Source organism: Cervus canadensis, chromosome 25 (genome assembly GCF_019320065.1).
Source record: "Cervus canadensis isolate Bull #8, Minnesota chromosome 25, ASM1932006v1, whole genome shotgun sequence".
Classification (NCBI taxonomy): Eukaryota; Metazoa; Chordata; class Mammalia; order Artiodactyla; family Cervidae; genus Cervus; species Cervus canadensis.
In genome coordinates, this window is record NC_057410.1 from 14,523,319 (window position 1) to 14,551,297 (window position 27,979).

Genomic DNA, 27,979 nt, shown 5'->3' on the forward strand with positions numbered 1-27,979 from the left:
TGTCTGGTTGGGACGATTCCCTGGAGAAGGGAAAGTCTACCCACTCCAGTATTCTTTTTTTTTTTTTCCTGCTTTTATTTATTTATTTCATTTATTTTTATTAGTTGGAGGCTAATTACTTTACAATATTGTAGTGGTTTTTGCCATACATTGACATGAATCAGCCATGGATTTTCATGTGTTCCCCATCCTGAACCCCCCTCCCACCTCCCTCCCCATCCCATCCCTCATTCCATGGACAGTCCATGGGGTCGCAAAGAGTCAGACACGACTGTGTGACTTTCACTTTCAAAATTCCTGCTTCCTGGGCCCATTAAAATACCGACAGGATTATTTGCCCTTGACAAGTTAGATCTGCTAGAATAAGATCATGCTTTGAGAGACAAAATGCAACTTAAAATATAAATACTTTCACCTACTTGAAATATGATCTTAGAAAAGCTGTTTAGCTTCCCTACACCTCCTTTGTAATAAGATCTTTGTAACAAAAACTTTCGTGGATTGTTGCTGTAAGGACAAGAAAAGGACCTGTCCTTTATAGCAGGCACTTAAGAATTGTTATGGTTATTATCACCTTATTGAAGTTAGCTTTTTAGAATCCAAGTTTAGCATATTTCTTTGAAAACTGAAGTGTGTGCAGTTTATCAAATTTCTGGATCTACTAGAATTTCAGGTTTTTTCTGGAACCTGATCCTCCTATGTCAGATTTCCTTTTCTTCACACTGGCTTCTAAGGTCCTGATCTACTCAACCCAAAACAGAGCTATAATTGATCTAATTTTGTTAGAAGATGTCATCTGGGTACTTCTTTAAACAAAATTGCCCTCCAGGAAGTAATTATAAGCTTTTATTATGACTTTATTTTCCTTCCTAAAATTTTGGATTTCTGTGGGATCAATGAAATGTCAAAAGTAAGAATAAAAAGAAACTGGAGACAAGTGATATGATTCCTGAACTGCTTATGCTAATATTTTTGTCCTTATTAAATTTACCTCTCATAAATTAACAAACTTTTGTACACTCTCCAGACTTTGAAGCTTGATTTCAGTGTTATTTTTAACAAAAATAAAGTGTTCCAAAATACAACTTTGCAAGCAGATAAACTCATAATCCTGTAGTTCAAGAACTCTTTATCAAAGAAGATATGTAAGATGGCCAACCTTTTCGCAAATCGAGTTTAGAAAATATCTCATAAACGACATCATTAAAACAAACAAAATAAGTCATATTACACCTAACCAAAAATAGAAGCACTATCCGAAAGAATCCCATTTTTATTTTATTTGTGGTCATGCTGTGGCTGGCAGACTTTTAGTTTCCCAAAAGGGATTGAATCCAGGCCCAAGCAGTGAAAGCATTGAATCCTAACCACTAGACCACCAAGGAACTCCCTAGTATCTCATTTGAAATGAGGTAGTTGCTGAAGAGATGAATGATGCCTAGCAGAAAACCTATGAACTTTTATGTTACAGACTGGAGTTGTAACTCATTTGCAAAATTACCACATCTCTGAATTTCAATTTTCTCATATGATAGACAGGTAATAGCTGCTCTGAAGAAGTTATCTGGTTATTAGAAATAAAATCCTGAAGTACTGGAACATAACAAATGTTCTGCATGTGGATGACAAATCGCTTGAGCAATCCATGTTATCCTTTCCTTATTCATATTAATCCCTTCCTCTGTTGAGTCAGAAGAGACAGTTCTCCCATTACATTAACATATAGGTATTTCTTTTTCAATTAATTCTTCCCATAGAGGTGGTAAGTGGTATATCACAACTGGTATAATGAACCCCGAGGGGTGTAGGCAGTAAAAGGTACACCATCTGCAGATAACTTTAAAACAATAATGTAATCTGCTAATATACAGACTACATCTTAATATCACGATACTCTTAACATACATGTGCATGAAAAGTTGCTTCAGTCATGGTGAACTCTTTACAACCCAATGGACTGCAACACATCAGGCTCCTCTGTCCATCGGATTTTCCAGGCAAGAATACTGAAGTGGGTTGCCATGTCCTTCTCCCGATCTTCCCGACCCAAGGATCAAACCCATGACTTCTGGTCTCCTGCATTGACAGGTAGGTTCTTTACCAATAGCACCACCTGGGAAGCCCATACTCTTAACAGTTCTAAGCAATGTCAGTGATAACTTCCCACCCTTTCACAGCCTGCCCTTGGTAAGCCACCTTTACTGATTTCCTTTCTGCTGGCTCCCAAGGTTTCAGTTGCTCACCAGAAAGAAACTATTTTGGACATAGTTTGGCCAGAAGTGCACACTCTGATAGTGAAACATAACTAAGAAACTTCTTAGTACAAAATAGATTTTCAATATTTTGGCTAAATTAGCATTGGTTCTGATGATGAAACATACATGCAATTTTCTTTGACTTTGAAATCTATAGTTTTGAAAAGAATCACTTGAAAAAAATAGCATAAGTTGGCAATTAAATCGCAATCTTAAAGGCTATAACTGGACATCTCTCAAGCCTGCATTTGTATATACAAAAATTAGAATCGAGCATTAGCCAAAATACTGCTTATGAATCTTAATACTTACAAAAGTTTCTTTTCCAAATTGCATTTTAGATGATTTTAGTTTGGATATGATAATGTTTTATGTGAATGCACTTCTAGAAGGCAGAATGGCTTTATTTTTTATTATATTTATCCCCATTCAGCACTGCAGGGTTTAGCTCTTATTTGATGAATGTAAAACACCTAGGTGCCATAAGAAGCACTGTAAAGCACTATAAAAACTCTAGATATGTATATTTATTTTTCAAAAAAACACTTAAAGTGCTGCATCTTCTGGCAAGATGCGGTTCCTGAGATAACATATCCAATACAATGCTACCAATTTTTAAAACTAAGACAAACATTTTATAGCATCATGCACTTGCTTCAAGTAGTTTTCAAAAAATCCTTATGGGGCTTGTTAATAATGGCACTTACTGATATTCAACTCACCTTTAAACTGGCATATTAATAAACCAGCTTTGAGCCTCTACAATGAGCTTATAATAGGTAGAAAGGTAGCTTTAACTCTTCTTCTAAGACTTTTTATTTAGAGTGGAATATAAATCTTTTATGCATAATTTTGGACCAATTTTAGATTCAGTGTCAAGAATTTGGGCGATTGACTGCAATGGAAGGAATAACCTGGCACTATCCTTCAAAGAGAATTGAACTTTAAAAAAGACTTTTACTGACTCCATAAAGTTTTCTCTCCCTGTCTCTGATAATTAGGACATTTGCTGGCAACAATATTGTGATGATCAAATGAGTAAAGACATATGAGAACTTTAAACAAATTCATATAATTCAGAAAAATGATAGCTATTGCCGTTTAATCCGCAAAATCAGCCTATGAGGTAGGTTATTTTTATTTTTGTTCCTCTTTCATAGAAACATAAACAGGTTTTGCTAACAAGGAAAGATCTAGGATTTGAACCAGGCAGTTGGTACAGAACCCAATGCTTGGTCATTATAATGCACTGTCATCAGTTAAATTCAGAATTCAACAAATTATAACCTCGATTCAGCTGAAGCATATGACAGAACTGGGTTTTAGGATAAACTATTATGGATTAGAAATTGTACTTTTTTAAGAGCATTTGAAAAATGCGAGTATTTTAGATTTTGGTTCAGTTCAGTCACTCAGTCATGTCCGACTCTTTGAGACCCCAGGGAACACAGCACGCCAGCCTTCTCTGTCCATCACTATCTCCTGGAGTTTGCTCAAACTAATATCCATCCAGTCAGTGATGCCCTCCGAACGTCTCATCCTCTGTCCTCCTCTTGTCCTCCTGCCAATCTTTCCCACCGTCAGGGTCTTTTCCAATGAGTCAGTTCTTCCCATCAGGTGGCCAATGTATTGGAACTTCAGCTTCAGCATCAGTCCTTCCGATGAATATTCAGGACTAATTTCCTTTAAGACTGACTGATTTGATCTTCTTGCAGTCCAAGGGACTCTCAAGAGTCTTCTCCAACACTACAGTTCCAAGCATCAGTTCTTCAGTGCTCAGCTTTCTTTAGGGCTTCCCTGGTAGCTCAGCTGGTAAAGAATCTGCCTGCAATGCAGGAGACCCCAATTTGATTCCTGGGTTGGGAAGATCCCCTGGAGAAGGGGACAGCTACTCACTCTAGTATTCTGGCCTGGAGAATTCCATGGACTGTATAGTCCGTGGGGTTGCAAAGAGTAGGACACAACTGAGCGACTTTTATTTTCAGCTTTCTTTAGGGTTCAACTCTTATATCAATACGTGACTCCTGAAAAAAACACAGCTTTAACTAGATGGACCTTTGTTGGCAAAGTGATGTCTCTGCTTTTTAATATGCTGTCTACATTGGTCATAGCTTTTCTTCCAAGGAACAAGTGTCTTTTAATTTCATGGCTGCAGTCACCATCTGCAGTGATTGTGGAGCCCAAGAAAATAGTCTGTCACTATTGTTGGTTTCCATTGTTTCCCCATCTATTTGCCATGAAGTGATGGGACCGGATGCCATAATCTTTATTTTTTGAATGTTGGGTTTTAAGCCAGCTTTTTCACTCTCCTCTTTCACTTTCATCAAGAGGCTATTTATTTCCTCTTTCTGCCATATGGGTGGTGCACATATGTGCACATCTAAGGTTGTTGATATTTCTCCCAGCAATCTTGATTACAGCTTGTGCTTCATCCAGCCTGGCATTTCGCATGATGTACTCTACATATAAGTTAAATAAGCAGGGTGACAATATAGAGCCTTGATGTACTCCTTTCCCAACCTGGAACCAGTCCATTGTTCCTTGTCTGGTTCTGACTGTTGTTCTTGACCTGCATACAGACTTTTCAGGAGGCAGGTAAGCTGGTCTGGCACTGCTGTTAGCAACCATTCATTTAATTGACTCAATGTTTTTCCAAACATTTATCTCTTATTTTGTCTTTCCTGGAACTTGCCCACTTAGTATCACTCCTATTACCTTCTCTGATGCCCCCTTTCAGTTAGTATGTAAGGAAAATAAGCAGTTCATGCTCCTAATCTTGATCCTGCCTTCCTCCAAATCAGTAAAACCAGATATAGAGTTGAGATCATTTCTGGCAGAGGCAATACAGAAGCATTTTTTTTCTTCTCCTGGAAAGTTTAGTCTATCTGTTTTGCTTTTTGGTGCTTGTGATATAAGCTATAGAAACAGGAAGGTCGCAGATGACAAAATCTGAACTAGACAGACATGCAGGTTTGTAATCCAGTAAAATAAATTGTCACACTCTTTGCTTAAAGTTCATGCTTGTTTCTAATGTTTCATCATGCTAAGAGATTTGGGGAAAAGAGTGGAAGTCAGGCTTAAAGTGGCTTTCTAATTAATCTGTATTAATCAGGGTCTACTGTATGTTCTGCTCTATAAAAATATTTTTAGATTGCCAGTCTCTTTATGGAAAAAAGACTTCCCTGGTGGCTCAGATGGTAAAGAATCTGACTGCAATGCAGAAGAACTTGGTTGAATCCCTGGGTTGGTAAGATTCCCTGGAGAAAGGAATGGCAACTTGCTCCAGTATTTTTGCCCAGGGAAACCCATGGATAGAGGAGCCTGGCTGAGCACAGTCCACAGGGTCACAGAGAGTTGGACACAACTAAGTGACATTTAAGGAGAAAAGTGATACAAATGAAAAACTAAAATGACGCTCAGAGAAACTAGCAACCCCTGTATATAAGCGATTGTGAGGTTCATTCGGGACCAGGTAGATGACATTTTGGGCTTTAGTCACAGGAATTAAATGACAGTCTGTAGGCCTGCAAGATTCAAATACACTGAATTTTCTGATAAAAATGTAGACTAGGGTTTCAGATTGACATGATGGTTGCTTAGGAGTACTCAGTGCATGAGAACTTGAGATCTGTTTTCCCCATTCATCTGCCCATCAAAGAAATGTGAAAACCTTTATAGGTAATTTTTCCCTTAGTCATGTTAGTGGTAGAGTGGAGTTTCATGAAGACCTGAGAGACACAGATGATAGAAAGGCAGATAAAACAAAGTTGAAATTTATGATGCTGTCTTCAGCTACTTATATTGTGAGCTATTGTCTGTAGAGGTCAATAAACCCACTTCACAAATAAAAATTATTATTACAAAAATGGTGATGTTACCTTAAAGGAGTATTTAGATTTCAGAACTGTCTCTGATTTTAAATGAATTTGACATTGTCCTTACCGATGATAATTGGGATATTCAGTGTCATACATTAAGTATTACTAAGTAAACATCTTTGGTTGCCAATTATACCAGACTTTTGGAATTAAAATTATTTTTAATGAGAAATAAAATAATCACAGGGAAAAACATAGAGTATGATTAAAAATAATAACCACAAGGTCAACAACCCAGAAGAGGCAATTATTTTTCTTTCTTTATTTTTTTTTTACTCTACAGTAAGGTCTCCTTTGTGGATATTATTCTATTTAGAAAATAAAACTCTTTACTAACACAAGTCATGAATTCTATCTAATTGTATCTTATGCTCCAGGGAAAGCATGATGCTGCTTAGGAAAAAAAAAAAAAGGAAACAAACAAAAAGCTAAAGGAAAAAAGGGCTAAAAATTAAGTTTTTATTTCACATAATGTTTCCATAAAAATTGGACTTTGACTAATTGAGAATGCATTTGTCTCATCTGCTCACTATATACTTCCAACATCTACCTGTCTACTGCAGGTAAACAAAGGGTGTTAGGAACTGAAATAATGAATGAAAAGTAACATGCTAACAACATGATTTCACAATCAATCTATATCTATATCTATACATATATAGATATCTGTATCTATAGGTACATATCTATATCAATAATTACTAAAGTAATGGAAACCTAGAGTATCCAATATTAAGAATTAGACCTGTAAAGGAGTTCCTTTGAAGGGGAAGATATTAAAGGATTATGAAAACAATTTTGTTTAATATTTAAATGTGTTCCTTCTTAATTACGCATAATTTCTACCTGGATTCATGCAAAAAAAGTATTTTCACAATTTTCTATTCAATTATTTTTTGTGAGATGAAAAACAGAGATTACATTTTAAAGTGCAATTCGAGAATTTCCTTCTGAGAGTCTTATCACAATCTGTTAGTCCTACATGTTCCACACCAGTCACCTGTTTTGCCCTCTTTGTCTATTCTTATGCTCCTACATGTTGTCCAGGGTAAGGAAAATAGTTTATACTAAATTCATGTAGAGAACAAAATGAAAACAGGAAAACCTAAACTAATGTTATTTTGAATAAGCCACAGCTAGTCAGAGTACCAATTTAATTGTAGTTACTCATATTTTATATGATGATTTTTCACCTTTTTCGAAGACCTCTAGTTTTATTTGTCAAGATTTAGCACAAGCAAAACATAACAATAGTTTCTCCTGAACTAGAGTAGGGTGAGTAATTTTCTGAATTGATGCCAAGCAAATTAGCATAATGATGCTTACCTAAGTTAGCAACAAAAAAATCCACAAATACCAGTAGCAAATGCTGATATCTTGATATTTTAAGTTAAAAGTAAGTAGTTACTATAATCTTTTATAAAAACAAAACTGAACTCAACACTTGATTCCAATCACTTCTGAAATGTCATACTTATTCAGAAATATAGTTCAAAAGAACTAACCTTGATAACTCCACAAATCTGCCAATAGCTTCGATCTCTAAAATAATCCTTTGGATCGCTTCATTGATTGCAACCCAAAATGAAGTTAATTTTATTGCTCTTCTTCAATGTAATCACAGGGCAAAAGGCAAGGCCAGATTAAGAAGAGTCTCTTTAGATGTGTGTGGAAGAGAAGTGGTGTCAAAGACTAAGATGTGAGTTTCGGGGAAGTTTAGCTGAGTGTTAGCTGCAGGGAAGTATGTAGCTCCTAGCTAAATTTGGTCTTAAATCCTTAGCTGAAAACCCTCAATCTCTTTTGGTTGGACTAGGGGAGATGGAGCAGAGGAAAAGCAAAAACAAAAGGTTTTGAAACCTGTGTTTCCAAAGATACATCTGGTTAAACATGGACTTTTACAAAGAACATCACAATGGGTAAAAAAGAGGTTCCACAGATTAAAAACTGACAGTGACTTATAATATTCATCTATTAAAATAGCAAAGTTTAAAAGTAGTAAAGCTATTCAGTAAGGGTAAGTTACAAGCTGGAATCAAGATTGTTGGAAGAAATAACAACAACCTCAGATATGCAAATGATTCCACTTTAATGGCAAAAAGTGAAGAGGAACCAAAGAACCTCTTGATGAGAGTGAAGGAGGAGAGTGAAAAAAGCCGCCTTAAGATTCAATATTAAAAATAAGATCATGGCCTCTGATCTGATCACTTCATGGTAAACAGAAGGAGAAAAGGTAGAAGCAGGGACAGATTTCCTCCTCTTGGGCTTTAAAAATCACTGCATATGGTGACTGCAGTCATGAAATTAAGAAGACGATTGCTTCTTGGCAGGAAGGCTATGACAAACCTAGACATTGTATTTAAAAGCAAGAGACATCACCTTGTCAATAAACGTCTGCATAGTCAAAGCTATGGCTTTTCCAATAGTCACACACTAATGTGAGTGTTGGTCTATAAAGAAGGCTGAGTGCTGAAGAACTGATGCTCTCAAATTGTGATGCAGGAAGACACTTGAGAGTCTCTTGGACTGCGAGGAGACCAAACCAGTCAATTCTAAAGGAAATCAACTCTGAACGTTCATTGGAAGGACTATTGTTGAAGTTGGATCTCCAATACTTTGGCCACCTGATGCTAAGAGATGAAAAATACCTGATGTTGGGAAAGATTGAAGGCAAAAGTAGCAGGGGGTGGCAGAAGATGTGATGGTTGGATGACATAATCGATTCAATGAATGTGAATTTGTGCAAACTCCAGGTAATAATGGAAGACAAAAGATCCTGCCATGCTAAAGTCCAGAGGATTGCAAGGAGTTAAACATAGTGTAGCCATTGAAAAACAACAATCTAGCAGAAGGAGAATATGAATACCCAATAAAATTGATTTATTCATAACAGATTCTGAAAATATCTTTAAGGATAGATTCACATGAAAATATTACTAAATTTGTACTGCTGAAAATACATATTGGGTATTTCTTTCTCACACACACACACACTCACTTAAAAGACTCACAAAGCAAAGCCAAGAAAACAAACTTGAAAGGAATTTTAATTTTAAAAATTCAAATTATCATTTCAACATGCAAATTATAGCCAGATCTATAAAGTGCTTTTTTTTTTTTTTAAAGTTTACAAAGAGCATGCTAAGAGAGTTCATCTTTTCTATCTTTTTACCTACAGCTACCAAGGAGTTTATTTACATAGGAATATATTTTTTTATGACAAATTTAACTTTCTATTTTCCCATCTTCAAAAGACAAAAATATTCAGATATTGGGATACTAAGGAGAGTTGGCAAGGATTTTTCCTTCTTAGTATGTTTTCCTTTGACTTTATTGAAACAATCACCCCGTTGTCTCAGTCTATGTCCAAGTGGCAGGTTTCAAGATGCCCATATATAGCAAAGATTGCCTAGTATATTGGGTTAGTATAGCTTTTGTTTTGTTTTCTTAACAAACAGCAATAGGGGTTAAGCTCTCTGTTTTGGGAGAAACTGTGTTTGTTCTTTTGGCCCCACTTCTTTGGCTTGACAGCACTCTAGTAATAAATCAGTATTGGCAAAAACAAACAAAAAAGAACAACAAAACCCTCTTAATCATCATTTGGAAGAGGTTTACAGAAGTGATGTCTCTGACTGCTGTTGTCATGGTTTCTAAACACATTCAAACTTGCCTCTCAGCATTGCTTAAGCAATGAAACAATTTCAGAAAATGACTTACCCTCCCTTAATATAGTCAAGGAATGAAACTTCTGTTTCTACCAAGAAAGACAGCAAGGTGACCTGAAGAAAGAAAACAAAAGAAAACAAAAACAAGAGAATTATATACCAGTACTAATTGCAACCCCAACTGGACTTTTTTCTAAGTGTTAGAGAGAAAATTATATTTCCTAGCATTTTGTAAATCAATAAAGGTATTCTATTTAAACTTTGCTAGGACTGATTGTTCTTACATTTAAAATTATCAGAAGAAAAGGGGCTAAAAATTGAGTAACTCCTTTCTATGAGCAATTTACTTACTTTGAAGAACAACATGCAAATTATCTACAAGGACACAGGGTTACTTCACTTTTTCAGGTCTGCTTGACTTTCTCGTGTGATTTCATTAAATGAAGAATTCATAATAAAACTTCTTCTTCCCTCAGACACAATTCAACCCCTTTACAACTTGCAGGAAGCTGGGTTGCTATGTCCTATGAGGTGTTCTCTATTACAATCATTCCCATAGAAAGTTAATTTTTTATTATATACCTTCATATTAAAATCCTAATGAAAGAGTTCAGTTTTTAGTTGCTTCATTTTTTAAATTCATTTATTTGAATCCTTAATAAATAACATGAAATTTGACTTACTGTTCCTGAATTAGTATATTTCTTCTTTTTTCCTTTCTTTTTGGGATTTATCACCTTAAAGAGCAGATAAAACAATTACAGTGTTAGAATTTATACTGAAATATTTTAAAAATGTGTAGTCCAACCTTGTATCTTTACATCTTATGGATTTATTTACTTACTAATGTCTTTAGTACAACTCCTTGATAGTCTATCAGCCAAAACATCTCTGCAAAATTACTAGTGATTATCTTCCTTAAAAAAATCTTTTTTTTCAGTAATATTCTTCTCAATTACCTTATGCATTGATTACCATACCCATATACATCTTCCTGCTGTGAGGTCTCAAATATTAGTGATTGATTTGTAGAAAAACTATAGATTTCTCAAATAAACAAAATATACTTAAGACATAACAGTTTTAATTTGATTATATATGCTAATGACAAATCATTCAAATATTGGACTCTTTAAGGTCTCTGTGCATGCGTACTAAGTTACTTCAATTGTGTCTGACTCTTTCTGACCCTATGGAGCATAGCACTCCAGACTCCTTTGTCCATGGAATTCTCCAGGCAAGAATACTAGAGTGGGTTGCCATGCCTTCCTCCAGGGGATCTTCCCTACCCAGGGATCAAACTCACATCTCTTATGCCTCCTGCACTGGCAGGCGGGTTCTTTACCACTAGCATCACCTGGTGGTCATGGTGATGTTGGTAGTATAGTCATTAAATCGTGTCTAACTCTTGCGACTCCATGGACAGAGGCTCCTGCCAGGTTCCTCTGTCCATGCAATTCTCCAGGCAAGAATACTGGAGTGGGTTACCATTTCCTCCTCCAGGGGATGTTCCTGACCTAGGGATCGAAACCAGGTCTCCTGCATTGCAGGCAGATTCTTTACCAACTGAGCTAGGAGGGAAGCCCCTCGTAGCATCACCTGGGAAGGCATGTAAGGGCTCTAGTTATTGCTTAATAATGATAGTAATTTCCATCAGACACATAATAATGTGTAAAAGTTTGGAGTCCTGGTGGGAGTGCTGGTGGGAGTCACACGGATTCACAAACCTAGAAATAGGCTGACCGACTGAGGTCTCAACTGCGCACTCTGAAAAGGAACCTTGGCCCAGGACCACCCTACTGAACAAAGTACTGGAGCCAGTCTCATCCACCCAGCAGCAAACCTAACCCACACTCACCTGAGCCCCTAGTAACAAGCATACCATCAGTAGATCCTACTGTATACCTAGCAATTGCTTCAATGCCAGCTCTAAACCACCACAACTGCAGTTTTGAAGGTAGCCCCATAAGCCTGGAGAACCACCAGGAGAAGGTCTTTACCTGACAAAACAAGTCTATAAACCAGCAGGCAGCATTTATTTATTAACTTATTTATTTTCATTTTAGGAATTTTATTTAGTTCTCAGTTGGGTCTTAAATGATATGATCTATGGGCTTTTCCATTGTCCCATTTAATTCTGCCTGGCTGAGAATCATACCCTACAAGGTAGGCAAGATAAGAAGCCATCCATAGGGACCTATTCCTCTTTGTCTTATCTTCTTATTGGTAGTTATAGACTCTTAACAAGAATATAAGAGAAAAGGAATCTGTGCGATTTATGAGTTTTTTTTTCTACACAGCCTTTAAAAGAATAAATGTAGAAAAAGATTTTAACCATGATTGGAGTCAAAAACAACAACCCAAACACCTGATTAAATGCCAGCTTGTAGAGTTGCTAATTGTTTGAATGTGTTCCTAATGCTCCTGCTGCTTGAGCTGTTTCTGATTTTTTTCTAACATTTTGTTTTGCTTTATATTTAAAATTTTTTCTTTTTAGTTTTTATATTTTTTATTGAAGTATAGTTGATTTACAATGTAGCGCCATTCTCTGTTGGACAGCAAAGTGACTCAGTTTTATACATATATAAATACAATCTTTTAAAATATTCTTCTCCATTACGGTTTATCCCAGGACACTGGATATAGTTCCCTGTGCCAAACAGTAGGACCTTGTTGTGTATCTACTCGAAATGTATAGTTTGCATTTACCAACCCTAAATCCTAGTCACCCTTCCTCTTGGCAACCACAAGTCTGATCTCTATGTTTGTGAGTCTGTTTCTATTTTGTAGATAGGTTCATTTGTGCCATATTTTAGATTCCACATATAAGTGGTATCACACGGTATTTGTCTTTCTCTTTCTGACTTACTTCACTTGGTATAATAATCTCTAGTTGCATCCATGATGCTGCAAATGGCATTATTTTTTTATGACTGAGTAGTATTCCATTGTATATTTGTAGCACCTATTCTTTATCTATTCATCTGTCATAGACATTTAGGTTGCTTCCATATTTTGACTACTGCGAACAGTGCTGTTATGAACATAGGTGTCTATATACTTTTGAATTACAGTTTTGTCTGGGTATATGCTCAGGAATAGGATTGCTGGATCATATGGTGATTTTATATTTAATTTTCTAAGGAAACTCCATACTGTTTTCCATAGTGACTGCACCAACTTACATTGCCACCAATGCTGTAGGAGGATTCCCTTTTCTCCATACCCTATCTAGCATGTGTCATTTGTGGACTTTTTAATGATGACCATTCTGACTGGTGTGAAATGCTACTTCATTACAGTTTTAACTTGCATTTGCCTACTAATTAGCGATGTTGAGCATCTTTTCATGTGCCTACTGGCCAGATGTCTTTAAAGAAATGTATATTAAGGGCTTCTGCCCATTTTCTGAATGGGTTGTTGTGGTATTTTTTGTTGTTGAGTTGTATGACCTGTTTGTATATTTTGGAGATTAAGCCCTTGTCAGTTGCATCATTTGCAAATATTTTCTCCCCTTCTGTAGGTTGCCTTTTCATTTTTTTTTTAATGGTTTCCTTTACTATGCAAAAGCTTGTTAAGTTTGATTAGGTGCAACTTATTTTCGATTTTATTTCTATTGCTTTGGGAGACTGACCTAAGAAAACATTTGTTTGATTTATGTTAGAGAATGTTTCGCCTATACTCTCTTCTAGGAGTTTTATGGGGCCCTGTCTTATGTTGAAGTCTTTAGGTCATTTTGTTTCATTTTGTGCATGGTGTGAGGGTGTGTGCTAACTTCATTGGTTTACATGCACCTGTCCTGCTTTCCCTGCACCACTTGATGAAGAGACTGTCCTTTTCTCATTTTATATTCTTGTTTCCTTTATCAAAGATTTATTGATCATAGGTGTGTGGATTTATTTCTGGACTCCCTATTCTGTTCCATTGATCTGTATGTCTACTTTTGAACAAATATCACAATTTTGATAAGTGGAGCTTTGTAGTACTGTCTGAAGTCTGGGAGGGTTACACTTCTGCTTTGTTTTTGTTCCTCAGAACTACTCTATGCTCTGAAGCCCGCCAGGCTCCCGTGTCCATGGGATTCTCCAGGCAAGAATACTGGAGGGGGTTGCCATCCCCTTATCTAAGGGATCTTCCTAACCCAGGGATCAAACCCAGGTCCCCCTCATTGCAGGCAGATTCTTTACCGTCTGAGCCATCATCTCTGTTACAGCATGTGTTCAAATTTCCTTCCTTTTGGGTTTCTCAGGTGGCACAGTGGCAAAGATTCTGCCTGCTCATGCAGGAGACACAAGAGACATGGGTTTAATCCCTGGGTCGGGAAGATACCCTGGAATAAGAAATGGCAACCCACTCTAGTTCATTGGCAGAAAATCCCATGGATAGAGGAGCTTGGTGGGCTACAGTCCATGGGGGTCATAAAGAATTGGATAGTACTAAGCGATTGAATACACATAATACACATAGATATTTTTGATTCCATATTTATTTTTGGGTTATCTAGTCTAGTTTTATGAAAATGTAATGGGCAGTTTGATAGGGATCACATTAAATCTGCAGACTGCTTTGGGTAGTTTTAACATTTTAACAATATTAATTCTTCTAATTCAAGAGCATGGGATATCTTTCCATTTCTTTGAATCTTCTTTAATTTCCTCAATTAATGTTTTATAGTTCTCAGCATATAAGTCTTTCACCTCATTGGTCAGGTTTATTTGTAGGTATTTTATTTTTATGCAATTTTGAAAGTTATCTATATCTGTATCTATATATATCTATATAACATTACCTTTCTGTTATTACATTGTTAGTGCAAAGAAATGCAATTGATTTCTAGAAGTTAATCTCATTTTTTTTTAAAGCAGCAATTTCAAGTAGCATTTCATCAGTAAAATATTTTCCTATGGTCTAATTAGTGTTAACATACAAAGCAACTGATTCTCACTGAGGCTGTTGAGATGGACATTCACATATTAAGCCAGAAGTTGCAGATAAAACTTATTTCTGCATTGGGTAAACCCGTGTCTCACAGAGACATAGCGGTGAAGAGTAGGTATTTTTTTTTTTTTTTCAAGGGCTCCACTCCCCTCTAAGTTAAATGAAGATGGCAGGAGAATCCTATGTTAGTTATCTCCAACACCTTAAAAACTGCTATTCAATGTGTAATTTAAAATTACAGTTATAAATGGAATTTGAAGCTAGGTAACATATGCAAAACTATCAAAGCCCTCCTTGAAACGTTGGTTTGAAAAATGGCTGAATGAGATCAGTCAGGTCATGTCCAGCTCAAAAGCCTCTGCTTCTAACGTTGTTTTTTTCTGTCTGCAATTCAATTGGCGGGGGTTGGAGGAGGAAGGAATAGCACCTTGAAGGTTTGGACTCTTGCTATCCTTATATCAAAAGCTCTAGAAGCATGTGGACGCTTTTAGAATGCTGCAAGCAAATAAGAAAAAGCCACTTAAGTGGAGCAGAAACAGTTGGACTGTTGAACTTGTACAAGACAGCGATGGGTCCAAAAGCACGGCAGATTGACATTGGCAGCTTTTTCCATCTGCTTCCAAGATAAGGTTTTTTTTTTCTTTTAAATTAATTAATTAATCTTAATTGGAGGATAGTTGTTTTATAATATTGTGATGGTTTTGTGCCATACATCAACATGAATTGGCCACAGGTATACATGTGTCCCCCCATCCTGAACACCCCTCCCATCTCCCTCCCTATGCTATCCCTCTGGGTTGTCCCAAAGCAACAGCTTTGGTTACCCTGGTTCATGTATCAAACTTGCACTGGTCATCTATTTTACATATGGTAATAAACATGTCTCAGTGCTATTCTCTTAAATTACCCCACCCTTGCCTTCTCCCATAGAGTCCAAAAAATCTGTTCTGTACATCTGTGTCTCCTTTGCTGCCACATGGTAGGATCGTCTGTACCATCTTTCTAAATTCCATATATATATATACACATATATATGTGTGTGTGTGTGTGTGTGTGTTGTTAATATACAGTATAGGTCTTCCTGTTTCTGACTTCACTCTGTATAATAGGTTCCAGGTTCAACCACCTCATTAGAACTGACTCAAATGCATTTCATTTTAGCGACAGTCACTCAGTTGTGTCAGACTCTGCGACCCCATAGACTATACAGTCCATGGAATTCTCCAGGCCAGAATACTGGAGTGGGTAGCCTTTCTCTTCTCCAGTGGATCTTCTTGACCCAGGAATCAAACAGGGTCTCCTGCATTGCAGGCAGATTCTTTACCAACTGAGCTATAAGAGAAGCCCATTCCTTTTAATAGCTGAGTAATATTCCATTATGTATATGTACCTCAACTTCCTTATCCATTCACCTGCTGCTGGACATCTAGGTTGCTTCCATTTCCTAGCTAATAGTGCTTCAATCAACAATGGGGTACATGCATCTCTTTCAGTTCTGGTTTCCTTGGGGTGTATGCCCAGCAGTGGGAGAGATGGGTAGTATGACAGTTCTATTACCAGTTTTTTAAGGGATCACCGCACTGTTCTCTATAGTGGCTGTACCAGTTTGCATTCCCACTAATAGGGTGAGAGGGTTCCCTTTTCTCCATACCCTCTCCAGCATTTATTGTTTGTAGACTTTTTGATGATGGCCATTCTGACCAGTGTGAGATGGTACCTCATTGTGGTTTTGATTTGCATTTCTCTAATAATGAGTGACATTGAGCATCTTATCTAGTGTTTATTAACCATCTGTATGTCCTCTTTGGAGAAAGGTCTGTTTAGGTCTTTTGCCCACTTTTTGACTGTTCATTTTTCTGGTATTGAGCTGCATGAGTTGCTTGTATATTTTGGAGATTAATTCTTTGTAAGTTGCTTCATTTGCTATTATTTTCTTCCATTCTGATGGTTGTCTTTTTACCTTGCTTACAGTTTCCTTTGTTGTGCAAAACCACGGGAACAAAATAAAGTTCAGAGATAAATCCATGTACCTATGGACACCTTATCTTTGACAAAGGAGGCAAAAATTTGCAATGGAGAAAAGACAGTCTCTTCAACAAGTGGTGCTGAGAAAAACTGATCAACTATGTGTAAAAGACTGAAACTAGAACACTTTATAACACCATACACAAAAATAAACTAAAAAATGGATTAAAGACCTAAATGTAAGACCAGCAACTATAAAACTTGTAGAGGAAAACATAGGCAGAACACTCTCCAAATAAATCACAGCAAGATCCTCTATGACCCACCTCCAAGAGTAATGCAAATAAAAACAAAAATAAACAGAAGTGACCTAATTAAACTTAAAAGCTTTTGCACAATGATGGAAACTATAAGCAAGGTGAAAAGACAGCTCTCAGACTGAGAGAAAATAATAGCACCAAAACAACTGGATGTTAATCTTACATTGTGCTACTTTGCTGAATTCATGTTTTAGATCTAGCAATTTTTGTATGGAGTCCTTGTGTGCCATATTCTCAGTCACTCAGTTGTGTCTGACTCTTTGCAACCCACTGGACTATAGCACTCCAGGCTCCTCTGTCCATGGAATTTTCCAGGCAAGTATAGTGGAATAGGTTGCGGTTTCCTACTCCAGAAGATCTTCCTGACACAGGGGTCAAACCTGTGTCTTCTCTGTTGGCAGGTAGATTATTGACCACAGGGCCAGCTGGGAAGTCTTTTATATACACTATCATGTCATCTACACACAGTGACAATTTTACCTCTTCCTTCCCACTTGGTCATGGTATAGGAACTTTTTCTATGTGTTGTTGGATTCAATTTGCTAATATTTTGTTGAAAATTTTTGAATCTATGTTCATAAAAGACATTGACCTGTAATTTGCTTTATTGGTGGTATCTTATCTGGTACAGGGTGATTGTGGCTTCACAGAATGTCTTGGGAGTGTTCACTCCTCTTTTTTGGAAGAGTTTGAAGAGAAACAGTTTTTCTTTATATATGTGATCATATTTGCCTGTGAAACCATCTGGTCCTGGACTTTTGTTTACAGGGTGCTTTTTAAAGGTAGTTTTCTTTTTTAAAAAATTACAGATTCTATTTCACTTCAAGTGATGGGTCTGTTCGATTATCTATTTCTGCTTGATTCAATTTTGGTGGGCTATATCTTTCTAGAAAGTTGTTCATTTCTTCTAGGTTGTCAAATTTTTTGGCATATATTGTTCATAGTATTCTTTTTTATGTTTTTTTTTTTTTTTTGGTTTTCTGCAGTATCAGATTTCTGATACTCTCTTTTTTAATTTCTTATTTTATTTGGATTCTTTTACTTTTCTTTTTGGTGAGCCTGGCCAGAGTCATTCAATTTTCTTTATACTTTCAAAGTACTAGACCTTGGTTTTACTGAATTTTTGTTTTATTTTTTAGTCTGTTTTATTTATTTCCTCCCTGATCTTTAATATTCCCTTCCTTCTCCTGACTTTAGGTTTTGCTAGTTCTTTTTTTTCTAATTCTTTTAGGTGATAGGTTAGGTTGCTTGAAATTTTTCTTGATTTTTGATAAAGACCTGTATTGCTATGAGCTTCTCTTTAAGAACTGCTTTTGCAGTGCCTCATAGATTTTGTTGACTGTGTTTTGTCATTTGTTGCAAGGTATTTTTAAATTTCCTTTTGATTTCCTCTTTGATCCATTCATTTTTTTAGCAGCTTGTCCTTTGGTCTCCATGTAATCATGTTTTTTTTTTTTTTTTAAGTCTTTTCCTGTGGTTGATTTCTAGTTTTATGCTGTTGTGGTCAGAGAATGAGCTTGAAATAACTTTTATACTCTTAAATTTGTTGAGGTTTGTTGTGCCCAGTATGTGGTCCATCCTAGAGAATGTTTTATGTGCACTTGACAATAATGTGTATTATGATTTTTTTATGTAATGTCTTGAAAATACCAATTAAGTCTAACTACTCCATTGCATCATTCAGGATCTCTGTTGCTCATTGATTTTCTGTTCAGAAGATCTTTCCATTGATGTGAGCGGGGTGTTAAAGTCTCCTACTGTTACTACAATCCTGTTGATTTCTCCATTTATGCTTGTTAGTATTTATTTTATGTATTTGGGTGCTTCTATATTAGATGCATATATGCTGATGACTGTAAAATCCTCTTTGTGTATTGACTCTTTTTTCATTAAGTATCTCCTATTTATACCTTCTTCTATATACATTTTTACCTTCTTTATATAGTCTTTGCTTTACAGTCTATTGTATCTGCTATGAGTATTGTAATTCCCACTTTCTTTTCATTTCCATTTGTATAAAATATTTTTCCAGCCCCTCACTTTTTACTTTTAATTGGAGGATAACTGCTTTATAATGCTGTGTTGGTTTCTGCTGTACAAAAACACAAATCAGCCATGAGTATATATATTCTCTCCCTCTTGAGCCTTCCTCTCACCCCCTCGTCTGATCCCTCTAGATTGTCACAGAGTTACAGAGCAGCTTCCCATTACTTGTTCTACACATGGTGGTGTGTACATGTCAATGGTACTATCTCAATTCATCTCACCCTCTCCTTCCCCCTCTGTGTCCACAAGATTGTCTTCTACATCTTTGTCTCTAGAAATGCCCTGCAAATAGGTTCATCAGCACCATTTTTCTAGATTCCATATAGTTGCATTAGCATATGATATCTGTTTTCTCTTTCTGACTTATTTCATTGTATATCAGACTCGAAGTTCATCAACGTCATTTCAACTGACTCAAATTCATTTATTTTTATGGCTGAGTAATATTCCATTGTATATGTGTGTCACAACTTCTTTATCAATTCACCTGTCAATGGATATCTAGATTGCTTCCATATCCTGGTGATTGTAACAGTGAAAAATGAACATTGGAGCACATAGGTCTTTTTGAATTATGGTTTTCTCAGGATATATGCCCAGAAATGGGATTGCTGGGTCATACAGTAGTTTTATTCCTAGTTTCTGAAGGAATCTCCATGCTGTTTTCCATAGTGGTTGTATCAGTGTACATTATCACCAACAGTGAAAGAGGACTCCATTTTCTCCACACTTTCTTCAGCATTTATAGTTTGTAGATTTTTAAAATGACGGCCATTCTGACCAGTGTGAAGTGACAACTCATTGTAGTTTTAACTTGCATTTATCTAATAGTGAGCAATACTGAGCATCTTTTCATATGTTTGGTGGCCATCTGTATGTCTTCTTTGCAGAAATGTCTGTTTAGGTCTTCTGTGCATTTTCTGATTTTTTTTTTCCTGAAATTGAATTGCATAAGCTGCAACAAAAAGAATAAAATAACTAGGGATAAACCTACTTAAAGAGAGAAAAAGATCTGTTGCAGAAAACTGTAAGATGCTGATGAAAGAAATCAAAGATGACACAGATAGATGAAGAGATATAGCCTGTTCTAGGATCACAAGAATCAATACTGTGAAAATAACTATACTACCCAAAGCAATCTACAGATTCAATGCAAGCCTCATCAAATTACCAACAGCATTCTTCACAGAACTAGAACAAAAATTATATAGTGTGTGCAGAAATAAAAAAGACCCTGAACTGACAAAGAATTCTTGAGAAAGAAAAATGAAGCTGGATCAATCAAACTTTCTGATTTCATACTATACTACAAAGCTATCGTCAAGAGTGTATGGTACTGGCACAAAAACAGAAATATAGACAAAAGGAAAAACATGGAAAGCCCAAAGATAAACCTGTGCATCAATTGGCATCTTTGACAAAGGAGGCAAGAGTATACACTAGAGAAAAGATAGCCTCTTCAATAAATGGTGCTGGGTATACTGGACAGCTACATGTATAAGAATAAGATACAGCATACATAAAAAGAAACTCAAAATGGAATAAATACCTAAATGTAAGGTCAGAAACTATGAAACTTTTAGAGGAAAATATAAATAGAACACGCTATGACATAAATCACAGCAAAATCTTTCTTGACCTACTTCCGAGAGTAATGGAAATGAAAACAAAAGTAAACAAATGGATCATAATTAAACTTAAAAGCTTTTGCACAGCAAAGGAAATTATGCAGAAGGTGGAAAGAACCCTCAGAATGGGAGAAAATAACTGCAAAGGAAGCAACTGATAAATGATTAATCTCCAAAATATACAAGCATTCCATCCCCTGACCTTCAATCTATGTGTGTATTTTTCCCTTAAGCGGGTCTTTTATAGACAGCATATTGTAATCTCGTTGTAATCTCGTTGTGCCTGGCTCTTTTGTGACCTCATGCACTGTAGCTTACCAGGTTCCTCTGACCATGGGATTGCCCAGGCAAGAATTCTCAAGTGGGTTGCCATTTTCTTCTCCAGAGGATCTTCCTGACCCAAGGATTGGAACTGTCCCTCCTTCCTTGCAGGGAGATTCTTTACTGCTGAGCCACCAGGGAAGTCCATAATGGGATATTACTCAAACATAAAAAGGAATGAAAGAGTGTCTTTTGCAGAGACATGGATGCAGCTAGAGGTTGTCATACAGAGTGTGTAGTAAGCCAAAAGAGAAAAACAAATATTGCATGATATGGCTTATATGTGGAATCTCAAAAAAATGGTAGAGATGAACTTATTTGCAAAGCAAAAATAGAGTTACAGATGTAGAGATCAAAGATATGGTTACCAAGGGAGGAAGAGGGGATGGATGAATTGGGAAACTGGGGCTGAAATATCTACACTACTATGTATAAAATAGACTAATGAGAATTTCCTGTTTAGCACAGGGATCTCTACTCATTGTTCTATTGTGATTTAAATCAGAAGGAAATCTAAAAGAGTGGAGAAATGTATTTGTATGATTGATTTACTTTGTTTTATAGCAAGAAACTAACAACATTTGAAAGGAACTATGGTTGGATGGCATAACTGACTCGATGGATGAGTTTGAGTAAGCTCTGGGAGTTGGTGTGATGAACAAGGAAGACTGCCACAGTCCATGGGGTCACAAAGAGTCAGACACGACTGAGAGACTGAACTGATACATCAATAAATATTAATAAAAACAAAACATTTTATTGAGACTGTGAATAAGAAGGGAGTCTACTCAGTGGTAAAGAATCTGCCTGCAATGCAGGAGATGTGGTTTCTATCCTTGGGTTGGGAAGATCTCCTGGAGAAAGACATGGCAACCAACTCAAAAATTTTGTCTGGGAAACCACATGGACAGAGGCGTGTGGCAGGCTACAGTCCATGGGGTGGCAAAGAGTTCATCATGACTTAGTAACTAAACAACAACAATAATATTACTTTGCCCATTTATTGATAAGCAAATATTTATTGACATATTAAACCTTGTTTTCTGATTGATTTTTTGTTTTTTCCTTATTGCTTTCTTTTTGTGGTTTGATGATTTATTTTATGCTTGTGTTCTCTTGATTTTTTGTGAATCTATTGTATGTTTTTGATTTGTGGTTTCCCTGTTTTTCAAGTATGTTAACACCTTCCTATATCTGACAGCAATATAGGCTCAAACACACTGTAAAAAAAAAGAATCTGCATTTTCTTACTTCTTCCTTATATTTTATGATTTTGATGTCATTTTTTACCCCTTCATCTTTATCCTTTTGCTGTTCCTTGTGTTTATCATTGATTTCAAAAATATATTTTTTTCCACCTCTATCTCTGATCTGTGTACTGGTTAATTTAAGTGATTTAGTTTCAAATTATGATTTTCTTCTTCCTATATCTTCTTGCTTCTTTTCCACTTAGAGGAGATGTTTCAATATTTATTGTAGGATAGATTTATTGTTGCCATATTTTTTTTAGCTTTTACTTGTCTGAGAAATTCTTTGTTTCTCTGCCTTTTCTAAATGACAAACTTTTGGATAGAGTATTCTAGGTTGCAGATTTTCCCTTTCAAGACTTTTAAATATATTCTGCCACTCCCTTCTGGTCTGCCCTGTTTCTGTAGAGAAATCAGCTGATAGCCTTCTGGGAATTTCCTTGTAATGAACTCCTTGTTCTTCTCTTGTTGCCCTTAGAATCTTCTCTTTAATGTTTGCCATTTTAACATGTCTTGGTGTAGGTCTGTTTGGGTTCATCTTGTTTAGAACCCTCTGTGCTTCCTGTATCTGAATATATGTTTCCATGATTACATTTGTAAAGTTTTCAGCCACAATTTTTTCAAATACATTTTCAGTCCTTTCTCTTTCTTCTCCTTCTAGAACCCTGATTATGTGTAGAGTGGCACACTTTATATTTTCCCATAGGTCTCATATTGCTTTCAATTTTTTCCCCCCAATTTGGCTTTCTGTCTGCTATTCTGATTTGTTACTGACCATTATTCTATCTTTCATATCACTTATTCTTTCTTCTGCATTATTCATTTTGCTTTCAGCTCAGTTTTCATTTCAGCAAATAAATTTTCTGACTTTTCTTGGCTCCTCCTTATAGTTTCTAGTCCTTTTTTACTGTAATCTGCATTTCTGTCCATATCCTTTCTTAATTTCTTCAGTATTTTCATTACCTCCATTTGGAACTAAGTGTCTATTAGATTCAAATGGTCTGTTTCACTGTTTGTTCCTTTGGGGGAATTCTCTTGGTCTATTAACTGAGAGTGGTTCCTCTACTTTGTCATTTTGCTTATATTTCTCTTGTGAGTTTAGCAGAAACAATCATCTACTGTAGTCTTAAAGGGCTATTTATATGCAGATGATTCTCTGTGTAGCTTGAATGGTTTAGTATTTTTTTGGTATGAAGGCTATTTTGGTTTGGAGGCTTGCTATGTCTTTGCTTAGCATGTGCTGGCCATTATCCCCTTGATAAGGGGTGTGCAGGTAGACAGCTCAAGCAGGCTCCCAGAAAAACAGAAGCAGTGGTTGGCTCCTGGTCACAGAGCCTCACCAGCAGTCTGATACTTCCTCTGGAGTCTGAGATGATAGCAGTGGCTTGTACCTACCCCTGGAGCTTATTTTGGCGGTGCCTTGCCACCTCAGAGTGAGTGCAGAGAAAGAAGCTCCTGTGCTGGGCCCACCCCTCTCCTCCCACCCCTGCCCAACAATATTGCCCTCCCTCCCTGCTGGGCCCAGGCCTCCTCTCACACCACACCCTAGCCCCCTCAGGCTATCTCCATGCAGCCAACCCCAGTCCTCTTCCTTGGGTCTGACCTCCAAAGCTCAAGCCCCTCACTACCTCAGTGATGAGTACCTCACGCTTGGGAGTGCTGGGCAGCACGGACTGTGCAAGTCTCTCTGCTTTGGCCTCAGTGAACCAGTTACTATGCTCTCCTCTGAGTCTCCAAAGCTCCCTCTGTCCCTGTGGACCTGCCTGCCAGTGAACGGACTTCCCTTCATGCAGAAAAATTTTCCTTTCACAGCTCCCTCCCAAGGACACATGTCCCATCCTTATTCCTTTCTCCCCCTCTCTTTTTTTTTTTTTTTAAACTTTTTTCTTTTGCCCTGCCCAGAGATTTTCTTGCCTTTTTGGAAGTCAGAGGTCTTCTGCTCATGTTCAATAGATGTTCTATGAGAACTCTTCCATTTGCAGGTGTATTTTTTATGTATTTACAGGAGAAAATGAGCTCCATATCCTACTCTCCCACCATCTTGATCCAGTGTCAAATAGGAGGGCTTTTAAAAGCTCAGGCATATTACTGGGGATCTAGAAGGCCATGTGCTTCTGTAGAACTGTGTGAATGGCCAAGGAAGACCTTGAGGAAACCATAATTCATCATCTATGGCTGACTCTGAGTCTCTGTTTAAGCATCAAGTGAAAGCCAAGGCAGACTATTACACTTGGAACATATAAGAAGTGCACCAACATACACAAATCTCGGTCAAATTATGTGTTGACCACTAGTTAACAAGGCACAGACTGCAGTGACCCACACAGAAAAGGAAAAGAGCCTTTACAGAATTATTTTAAGAAAGTCACTAAGCCCATAAACAGCAACAATAGCAAACCCTGGAAAAAGCAGAGGATCTGATTTCCAGTGTAACTATATTATATTTTTAAAAATTTCCAGCATTCAACAACAACCAAAATTATAAGATATGCAAAGAAACAAGAAAGTATGCTCCATACATAGAAAAAAGCAATTAATAGACTATATCCTTGGTAACTTATAGATATGGAATTTATTTAATAAATTTTTCAAATCAGTCACTATTAATATATTTAAAAAATAAAGAAGAAATAAAGTGTGAAATAAACTATGAAATAACGTTTCACCATATAGAAAAATCAGTAAGATCAAAACTATTAAAAAGAACCAAATAGAAATTCTCAACTTTAAAAGTATAGTAACAAATGAAAAATTTGCTAGAGAGGCTTAATAGAACATTTGAGTTGGCAGAAGAAATAATGAGTAATCTTGAAGTCAACTGAGATTTTTCTAGTGCAAGAAACAAAAATAAAAAATAAGAACAAATCATATGAGACGTGTGGGATATGATCAAACATAAAAACATATGTAGATAGGTAGATACATAGATAGATAGAAAGTACGGGGAGTACCAGAAGGAAAAGGGAGAAAGAGGCAAAAGAATATTTGAGAGAATAATGATTGAAAATTTCTCTAGTTGCCTCACCAAACTGAATCTCCTTACATGTGTGCAAAAAATGAAGTTTCCAATGTATATAGGACCAAGATCTATATATATATTATATATAACATACAAAGTTCTTTCAGATATTCTTCAGACTAATCTCTTCTATTGATAACATAAGGAATAAGAACACATTGTTATCTGAAATTATGGCACAAATATTCATGCAGGGTATTTAATAAGGAACATTTGTTACTAAGCTTCTTTGTCATTAGATGTGACACCAATGTCATTAAGCAAACTTTGTTGGATCAGCGAGATCCAAAGAGAAGAACACATTTTAAAGATAAGGAAATTCAATGTAATTGATCTCTGGAGCATTATTACTGAACACAGGCAGTACCTGTGTTCTAAGTACAAAAGGACTAATATGCTTGGGTTGTTCCTCTTCAACCTTAAGGATATGCAGAAAGAACAGATATCTATATAAGTACAACCTGTCATACTAATTTCACTATCTATTTTAAGCCTTAATATGGGTTTCTGAAAGATGCAGATAGAAAAATTGCTCCATTACTCCAACTTTGTCTTTGCCTGGGAAGGTTTCTTGGGATAAATTTGCTGCACTCCCCTCTAGATATCTCATTGTCTGCTAGCTATATATAGCACCTATCAAGGTAATATAAACATATTTTATGTGTTTGTTTCTCCTATTAGACAGTGAAGTTTTCATTTATCTCTCCATCCTTTTGGTCTAATATAGAGTGCAGAATATAGAAGCCATGTGATAAATATCTTATTCATAAACTAATAAATGAATGAATGTGTGAAATACAACTGCTTTAGCCTAGTAAGGCAACAGGAGGAGATTTCTCCACTTAAAGGAGGTCAATTTTAGTTTAGTGTCAGGTTGGAGGAAAATAGTTATCATTATTGACTAAGTACTGAGATATTCTCCTTTACTATTGATGTATATTAAATTTAAATTATTACAGAAAATGTAACAGATGACAAACTTCAAGGATTAATAGTGCTAGAACATATCTTATGCTCAACAAATATGTGGTGCTTAACTGGCAAGGTAGGTTTAAGTCAGAAATAACTAATGTATTTGCTTTGATAACTTGGATTTCTTTAATGACTGAATCATACTTTTTCATTTCCTTCAGTCTTCATCTAAACAACAGTTAAGATGTTCAAACACACTAAGCAAAAAAACAACTTATTATGTAACACCATGCTGACACAAGTAAAATGCATATTTTTCTCTTTTTATTAAAAAAGGGTTGAGGAGAGTGAGAACAAGATGGAGGAGGAGTAGGTGGATGTGGAGTACATCTCTCTCCATGGATGCATCAGGAATACACCTTCAGACACAGAAGTGCATGCAGAACACCAGCTGAGAGGGGACAGGAGTAGCTGACAGTGGAAAAGAATATATAGAACCATGCAAAATCCAGTAGAATGAAGAGACTAGGGGAAAAAAAGGAGTGTTAGTAGAACTGGACCTGTCCTCGGTGGGTGGGAGTACTGAAGCAGGGGTCCGATCCTCACATCAAGGCAATTGTCTGAGTCAGAGGAGAGACATTCAAGGCTGAGAGTGAAACAGCTGATCTGTGGCAGCCTAAATGGGATGAGACTCAGACAGTCCTTGCCACAGCCATACATACCCCGGACAGGGATGCTGGTCCCCTGGAAGGCGCAGTGGCTGGGAGCTGGAGTTTAGGGATTGTGGCGCAATCCCAAGGAAAGGGCGGCTGTTGACTGTGGAGAGACTGTGAGGGGATGTGAGGGAGGAGATTGTCATGGGAAATGCCAGTGGAGGAATGCCAACAGCCATGGAAGCAAGGCGATACTGCTGAGTCATGTGTAGGGGGTGGAGCCATCACCATAGCCTCTCCCCACACAACAGCATCAGCAGCTGAATCATAGAGGGGCTGGCCCATCAAACACCTGATGCACTGAACCACAGCGTAGGACCCCACCCAGGATGCTCCTTTAAGTGATCGATATGCAGACTACAGCGTAGGACCCCACCCAGCGTGCCCTTTAAGTGCCTCTCGTGCTGATCTACAGGGTAGGACCCCAGCCAGGGGGGTCCCTCTATGTACCTGATGCACCAAACAACAGAGGGAGTCCTCTAAGTGCCTGAACAGGCAGAGCTATGGAGAAAGACTGGCCAAAGAGGCCTTCTAATCGCCAACTACAAGAGGCTCATAAAAAAAGACTCTGATAGGGCCATGACTCCTGCGGCAGAGGCAGCCCATGTCCCTGCACACTTGGCACCACCAGGGTCCCCGCAAGCCAAGCAGCTGCAAAAAAATGCACACAGGGTTGCTTCGGTCATGTCCGACGCTTTGCAACCCTGTAGACTGTGTCCTGCCAGCCTTCTCCATCGGGGAGGCGGTTCTCCAGGCAAGAATCCTGGAATTGTGTTGGCCAATACTGGTTGCCATACCCCTCTAGAGCACTATATTTCCTACTGCCCTAGCCACCAACTCCCCTGAGTACCTGGTGCTGCCAGGACCCCTGAATCCCAAGCAGCTGCACCACCTCCACACCTGGCCCTCACAGGGGCAAACCGAAGCGCTCCAGGGCAGCCTCAGGAGCAAATCCCAGTAGATGACCTACATGTAGAAGTGGAAATAAAACCACAAATGAAACCCAGGGGCAGTGTGGCTAAGGAAGAAGGCCCAAAACCTTCCCACCAGATGTACAAACTGCAGATTAAATCCA

General features: G+C 37.2%; 1 protein-coding gene across 1 annotated transcript in view; it reads right to left on the reverse strand.

Annotated features, from left to right (window-relative positions):
- Positions 1-27,979, reverse strand: part of CPNE8 (copine 8) — a 260,545-nt gene that overhangs the window by 58,283 nt on the left and 174,283 nt on the right. Inside the window, exons 12-13 of the mRNA XM_043446546.1 lie at positions 10,479-10,532; positions 9,848-9,909 (exon numbers count right to left, since the gene is read on the reverse strand). Coding sequence (XP_043302481.1) covers positions 9,848-9,909; positions 10,479-10,532 — 116 coding nt within the window. The remainder of the gene's footprint in view (positions 1-9,847; positions 9,910-10,478; positions 10,533-27,979) is intronic.